The sequence below is a fragment of the Argentina anserina genome, chromosome 5 (assembly GCF_933775445.1).
Source record: "Argentina anserina chromosome 5, drPotAnse1.1, whole genome shotgun sequence".
In the NCBI taxonomy this organism is placed as follows: Eukaryota; Viridiplantae; Streptophyta; class Magnoliopsida; order Rosales; family Rosaceae; genus Argentina; species Argentina anserina.
In genome coordinates this window covers 23,229,269-23,237,076 of record NC_065876.1, presented here as the reverse complement: position 1 = coordinate 23,237,076, position 7,808 = coordinate 23,229,269, and the positions used below count along the sequence as shown (strand labels likewise).

The following is a 7,808-nucleotide window of genomic DNA, read 5'->3' as shown; positions in this document are numbered from 1 at the left end:
TGCATTCTTGTCCAAACACTCGTCGACCTAGAAAACCAAATATAGACACTAAACATAAGGAGATGAAAGTCTAAATATAATTTATTGTCCATCTGGTCCACCGGCATAGTCCCTTCGTATTAGAATTTAATTATTGAATTCGATTGTCGTGCTCTATCGGTCAGTTTGTTTATGCAAATAATTTTCTATTAAGGAAAGAAGCTAGCTCATAGACATGCATGCTCTCAAGCTTTAGCGCCACATTATGAGCGACCGGGTTCATAAAAAAAGCTTCAGAACCTCATTCTTGGATTGATGTAACACGAAAATTTACCAGCCATATATGATATATGAAGGCGGTCAGGCATGCAGCTGTTTGAATTTGTTGCAGATGAGAAACATAATCAAAGAAGACTGAAATCGTAAATTTAAGAACCAAGTGGTCACCGGCTAAAACTCGAAAATATCTCTAAGATATAAGCTCGTAGTGATAGAACATTCGAAGTTTCGAACCACCAGTTGAGACGTACATGTTGGCATGCATGTGGCATAAGCTACTGCATTCTTGATGGTAATTCGTAATAAACTTGTTCAAGAAGAGTGTTGAAGACTCTCGATAGGGCCGAGTTGAGTTTATAGATCTTTAAAAAGCTAGGTCATATCACTATACTGCTTAAGGTTTTCCGGTTCTCCCGGCCAGGCAGATTCATTCAAGTCAGAAGCTTCAACATGTTTGCCTTGGCTGTAAACAATACTCAATAATTGAATGCTATCGCACTATTATGTAGCCAGCTCCAACCAGAGAGCGAGTAAACCTAGCCTCAAGATGAAATTAATCTTAAGCAATCATACCAAAATTACGTCAGTTCTGTTGAAGAAGTAGTAATTAAATTAAACATGAATGAGCTCACGACACACCAATGACACCATTGCTACATATTTTGATGGTAGTCGTTTACAATTAACATAAAGTTATAAACTCATGGTCTCAAGATTTGTTGATCAAATCATTTAAAAAAGAGTTTTTTTCACCAACAGTCCCTCAACTCTGGTGTACCTACCAATGTGATACCTCAACTCTTAATTGTACCAATGTGATACCCAGACTCTAGTATTGCTATCATTGAAGTACTTCCGTTAGTTTTTTTAAACTTTTCCGTTATCTTGGTGACGTGGCAGGTACGTGAGGCCCACAAAGAGGGTTAAAAGACAAAATTAACCTCATCTGAGATGAGCAATGTTTTTCCCGCCCTTTATCTTGAGAAAGACACCCAACAATTCCAATTTTAGCGCCAATTTTCTCTCTCTACTCCTTAATTTGTGTCTCTTATCTAAACTAAAGAACTACCGCCAACCAGTCGACCACAATCTGATAAAACCCTAGATCAATCTCATTTTCTATTTTTACCCTAGCACTTGTTAAACTAACAGAATAAATATATAAATTTATATGGAACATCTCATTTCCACAATCTCATAAGAATATAAAAACACATAACTTAACGAAATTCAAATACATGTTTAAGTACCATTAGTTGCCACCTTTTATGTTGATCTGCCATGATTTTTGCTTGTAAGAACTAATGGTACATGTAGTTGAATTTCGTTAAGTTATGTGTTTCTATATTCTTATGAGATTGTGGAAATGAGATGTTCCATATAAATTTATATATTTATTCTGTTAGTTTAACAAGTGCTAGGGTAAAAATAGAAAATGAGATTGATCTAGGTTTTATCATATTGTGGTTGACTGGTTGGCGGTAGTTCTTTAGTTTAGATATTAGACACAAATTAAGGAGTATGGAGTGAAAATTGGCGCCAAAATTGGAATTGTTGGGTGTCTTTCTCAAGGTAAAGGGCGGGAAAAACATTGCTCCTCTCAGATGAGGTTAATTTTGTCTTTTAACCCTCTTTGTGGGCCTCACGTACCTGCCACGTCACCAAGATAACGGAAAAGTTGAAAAAAACTGACGGAAGTACTTCAATGATAGCAATACTAGAGTCTGGGTATCACATTGGTACGATTAAGAGTTGAGGTATCACATTGGTAGGTACACCAGAGTTGAGGGACTGTTGGTGAAAAAAACTCTTTAAAAAAATACATGTTTCCCAACAATAATGGAGATCAATGAGGAAATCAGGAATCCTTATATAAGTGAGCGCTCAGTTTACTAACTTGATAATTAATTCCCTTCATTTGTTGACCTTGCATTTGGTGATAACATACGCGCCGCTGTTTTTTTGTTTTTATTTCCCCCAGAAATGTGTACCAATCTCCAAGTAATCTACGAGACTTTAAGGTTTTCTATGTATATAATTTGTTCAAGGTGGTCGTGGCTTATATGAATTCAAAGGCACCCGCAAACTTAAGATAAAGCTGGATTTATCTATATATCGAGCCGGATCATGATCATATAGGTGGTTTCAAACCAGAAGTTATGTCAACCAGTAGGATCGGAGACAAAAGACTCTAGCTTCTTCATATTTTAATTGATAATCATCACTATAATTAGGCTTATTATGACCTGCCCGTCTTCAGGAAACGAGCAGCTTTCACCACCCTGCAACTGTTGCTTAGCTCCGGCACCAGGCTGTGCCATTTACGGGGACGATGGAACTCGCCTCTGTACTAGCTAGTACTTAAATAGTTGAACGTAATATTCTTAACCCCCCAAAAAAAGTAGTAGAACATAATAACTGGGGCGGTAGGGCGGTTCCGCGGTTGTATGATCATGATGCTCTAGTTTGTTCTTTTTTTTTTTTTTAGAAAGGATGATCTAGTTTGTATGATACAATAAACATTATAGTTTGACATTACGTGGTTATGATTTGTAATAAGGATAAAAAAAAACTCGGAGCCTGGACTATGCATTTGCTGTCTTCAATTCAATCAATAAAGTAATAGTGTGATCAGGTGTTCATTTTGATTCTTATTGTTACTTTTCTTTTCTATGGGAAAGCTAAAGATACCCATTATTCTGCAATCTGAGATAAAGAAAAAAATGCAAAGTGATCCTTGTTTTCCCGGTGACTTTTTATTGCATATTTTGCGAAAATTAGTGAACTTGCTTTCGAATTCTAAGTTCTAAACATAACAATAAACGTTTAGTTTATTGTTAATATAACAATAAACATAAACAAGCTAGCACAATCTTTTACAACCAAAAATGGAACCACGCTTCACTCAATGGGCACCTACTATGTTCAGACTTCAGAGAGACGCGTCCAAGGGAAAGGAAGATGCATTCTGCTCCAAATAATTCTAATTAAACACTGAATATTATGAAATTAATGCTTTGTGATTCTTCAATTCAAAATCCGATTTTTGGCGAAATGATCTTTCACCCACATGAGCCTTGCTCTAAAAGTAAACTTAGGCTGGGTCATTCCCACTTTATTTACTTGTGTTTATAGTCTCGGCTGCTTCAGCAGTTCAGCAGCCGCAGATGGAAACTTTGTCCAAACTATTCTTCTGTAACTCGCTTAAAAAGCCATCAATATCAGAGATAAGGTTATGGCGCTATGGGCAGTCGCACTAGTCGCATCTTCCTTGTACTGTATAGTTTTGTTAGGGACATCTCCAACTTGTGCAAATTGTTCACATAAATTAGCTTTAACCTGCAAAAGGGAAGATACTGATTTTTTTAAACAAAATTCATGAAAACAAAGAGACACCAATGAAATGTGACTGTTGAACTGACCTAATGGATCCTTGGCATGATGTGGGTGCTGCAGTCACGGTAAACTAGCATCTGCATGATACAAGGGAAAAATTGAAGATAAAAAGAAAAGATATCAACAAAATACTATTTAGCATGACAAAGGTCAAGAAAGAAGGAAGAAGAGAGTTTTAGAGCAAATCCAATAACCCTTGGGTAGTTGGGTTATCAGACAGAACAAATAAGTTGGAGTTTGTTCTAGGCTTGTTACAAGCTTGAGGCTGAACTGAGAGAACGTAGTAGTTTTGAGCCTACCTACATGTCTACCTGAATCCCATCTATTTGCAACCAGTTGCATCTGAAGTAACAGACTAACAGTAGGCAGTAGCCAAGCAATGCATCAGAATCCTACCATGCAGTCTTAAATAACGATTAAGTTCCCAAAGCCTAAAAATGCCAGTTCCCCATTAACAGACTGCCTATAAGCCTACAAGTTCTTCACCAAGCAAAAGCTGAAGTTGCAGTAGGACATAAACATCAAAGATTTTACAAACATGTGTCATTAAACAAATTAGACCAAAGATGTTAAAATTAAATTGGATTACAAAATTACACACAAGATTATTCGACACACATGTATCAGCCAAGATCAACAGGGCTTCATAATAAACTGACCTGTCCACTGCAAAATAGCTCGAAGATTATAATCATTCACGCTTTCTCCTGATTATGCACAACTTACAATGTGACCATCTCAGCCTTCTCTTGGAGCTGAGGCTTTGAAACCGGATATCCTTGAACAAACTTTCTCAACCTCTCTGTTTCACCAACACCAGATAACCATTCGGTAAGAATCTCGGTTGTAATATAATTAGGAATACATGCCTGTTCAACCATTCGATCCATATATTGAAATGTCTTCGTTAAAAATTTGTTTTCTGTAAGCCCTTTGAACAGCGCATTGAATGTTTGGGTATTAGGTCTCACCCCCTTATCCTTCATAACCTCCATCAAATAAAGAGCTTGTTCCACATCATTCTTCTTGCAGAGAGAATTTATCAAATCATTGTAGATTGCAGTATTTGGAGGTATCTTTGACTTAGAACCCATGTCTCTGAAGATTCTCATGGCCTCGGCCATATTGTCATCCATGCAATATGCATGAATCAACGTACCAAAAGTGACAACAGTGGGAACAATCCCCTCACCCAGCATCCTGTCAAGTATTTCACGTGCACTTTTGAAGTCCCCAGATTTGCTGAAGTAGGCAAGCAAGGTGTTGTATGTTATGCTATCAGGCTTAAGTCCAGATGCCTCAATTTCTTCAATCATCTCATGAATCTTATCAGGCTTATTTTTACTGCAGAACCCTTTAAGCATTATATTGTAGGAAATGATATCCATGGAGAAACCAGCCTCCTTCAACTTCGACACAACAAAGCTGGCGTCCTGCAGTTTTCCAGCTTGGCTTAGACCAGAGATCAAGCACTGGTAAACAATTGCATCTGCGGGACACCCAGAAATCAACATCTGATTAAATAACTCTTTCGCCTTGCTAATATCGTTCACATTACAAAAGGAAGTGATTAGAAGTATATAAGTGACAGCATTGCCCTTCAGACCATCCCTCTGCATTTCATTAAAGAACTCAAGTGCAGAGTTGAGTCTCCCGTGCCTGCAAAGACCATCAAGCAAAGTATTGAGGGTGGCTACATTCATTGGTATCCCTTCTTCCTTCATTTTATCAAAGAGCTCATGGCCCCTCTCAAGTCTCAAGTTCCCCAACTTTGTTGAAACCATCAATCAAACAATTGTAGATTACAGTATTTGGAGCGCACCCACCTTGCGATCTCATCTTCTCCATCAAACGGAGACCTTCTTCTTGCCTTCCCACTTTACAAAGTCCATCAACCGGAGTGTTATACATGATCACATCCGGTTCAATCGAAACCTCCGTTTACTCCTCCACTCATCTTCTCAAACACCTCCATGGCAGCATCTAATCTCCTAGACTTGCACAACCGATTAACAAGAATACCAAAAGTAATAACATTGGGCTTAATGCCCATCTCCTCCATCTTGGCCGTAAGCTCATTCATCCTCTTGAAATCGTTACCTCTTCCCAAAGCCGCCAACAGCACATTGCACGACGCCGCCTCTACACTCCTCATGACATCATGCAAAACATCCCAAGCTAAACCAACCTTCCTATGCCTACACAACACAGTCACCAATTTCGTAAGTATCACACTATTAGGAAACACACCACACTCACCAAATTTTGACACCAGCTCCACTATCCCCTCCTCACTCACACTCCTCCCTATCACCTCTCTCCTCAACATGGAGCCAATCACAACATCAACAGTAAAATCATCAACCCGGAACTTCGCTTCCGGCTCAAGCATTTCATCGAGCACAGTCAGTGCATCATCACCCATTTCGAGCAGCCTGATCACCACATTGCGAATGTGCGCGGTTTTCATCTCCGAATCGAGCTCATCAAACACCACAAGAGCCTCCTCCTTCCTCCCACCCATCCCCAAGTACCGAACGAGCAGCGCCGTCGCCTTGGGAGTGAGCGGCACGCCGCGGTCCCTGGCCATCTTGTAGAGCTCAACGAGGCTCTTTTCGGAGTCGTCGGGGTGTCGCAATGTGAGCTCGAGAAGGGCCTGGAAGGAGGAGGAGAGTGAACCCAGAGCACCGGGGGCGAGATTTTCGGAAACGAAATCGAAGTGTTTGAAGGCTTTGGATGGAGCGGCGGAGAGGCGACGGGTGATGTGGAGGAGGGGGAGGAGGGGAGGAGGTGGAGTTGGGAGGAGATGGAGGACTTGGGTTGTGAGGGGATCGTTTGGAGAGCTTTCGACTAATGTAATATCTCAACTCTGAGTTGTACTTGTTAGGAGTGGAATTCGGTTCAAACGGTTTGATTTTTGGCTCAAACTGAAAACCGAATTGAAATTGAATTTCGGTTCGGTTTTTTCAGTTTTTTTAACCGGACTGAATCTAAGGCTCGTCAACGGGCCTTGCGGATTTGTATAGGAAAAAATATAATATTCTAATGTAAGTATTTTAAACAATAAAATAATTATTATAAAACATTCTAAAAAAAATCACAAATAAATTCTAATTTCGAAATATTGTCGATCGACATCAATAATCAATTATTATAATAACAAGGTAATTGTCATACACCTTGACCTCCTCATCTCCTTGTTGACCAAACGTGTTTGACGAGATCGTTTTGGAGATGTACCCTTCGGTAGCGAGACATGTAATCCGCCACAGTAATTTGTCCAGTTCTTGGATCACGGGGTAACTTTGGGCCATCATAAATTTTTGCTCGAGCTCTCCTTGATTTATTTGGGTTTGGGTCATCATCATTAAACTCACCATTATACTAGTCATCTCGCTCATCCTCCACAATTATGTTATGAAGTATGATGCAAGCCAACATAATTGTCAATAATGAATCTTTATCCCAACCTCTTGCAGGTTGCCAAACAATTGCAAATCGTGCTTGTAAAATTCCAAATGCTATTTCCACATCTTTGCGATATGCATCTTGTTTTGTGGAAAAATACTCCTTTTGCTCATTTTCAGGTTGTTTTATGGATTGTACCAGCGTCGCCCAATTTGGGTAGATACCATCAGCAAGGTAGTAACCAAACTCATAAGGAGTATCATTGACATAATAATTCAATTGTAGTGACTCACTTGCAGCAACAACATCAAATAGTGGAGAACGTCCCAGAACAGTAAGATCATTTTGAGCTCCCAAGATTTCAAAGAAAGCATGTCAGATCCAAGTGTCTAGACCTGCCACTGCTTCAAGAACAATTGTTGGCTTCCTCGTTTTGCCACTAAAGCCACCCTGCCATCCCATTGGGCAATTCTTCCATTGTCAGTGCATGCAATCAAGCGAACCTATCATTCTAGGAAACCTTCATCGTTCAGCTCTTTGTAGCAACCTATCAAGATTCTCCGTTGTAGGAGCCTGAAGATAGTGTTCTTGATACATTGTGACAATGGTACGACAAAATAAACTAAGGTTCTCAATGGTACTTGATTGAGGCATACTGAATGATTGATCTAAGGTATCAGCCGAGCATGTTGTAGCTAGCATTCGAAGTGCACACGTCAACTTCTGGTGAGGTGAGAAGCCTAGAC

General features: G+C 39.5%; 2 protein-coding genes across 2 annotated transcripts; both read right to left on the bottom strand.

Annotated features, from left to right (window-relative positions):
* Positions 1-3,678: 3,678 nt before the first annotated feature.
* On the bottom strand, positions 3,679-6,368 carry LOC126794774 (pentatricopeptide repeat-containing protein At3g61520, mitochondrial-like). The gene is given in 4 exon segments (XM_050521550.1): positions 3,679-3,731; positions 4,314-5,405; positions 5,407-5,601; positions 5,603-6,368. Coding segments are annotated over 3 exon segments (1,866 nt in total). The 5' UTR covers positions 6,245-6,368; the 3' UTR covers positions 3,679-3,731; positions 4,314-4,376.
* A 670-nt stretch (positions 6,369-7,038) lies between these two features.
* Positions 7,039-7,524, bottom strand: LOC126795763 (uncharacterized). The gene is made up of 2 exons (XM_050522528.1): positions 7,458-7,524; positions 7,039-7,412 (listed from the first exon to the last, which is right to left on the bottom strand). Exons 1-2 carry the CDS (start codon positions 7,522-7,524, stop codon positions 7,039-7,041), a joined length of 441 nt encoding a protein of 146 aa, XP_050378485.1.
* Between the last annotated feature and the right edge of the window lie 284 nt (positions 7,525-7,808).

Coding starts and splice junctions, on each gene's coding strand:
- LOC126795763 (XM_050522528.1), bottom strand. CDS start 7,524: ATGGGATGGCAGGGTGGCTTTAGTGGCAAAACGAGGAAGCCAACAATT. Junction 7,413..7,457: donor TGTTCTTGAAGCAGTGGCAG/GTCTAGACACTT, acceptor AAATCTTGGGAG/CTCAAAATGATCTTACTGTT.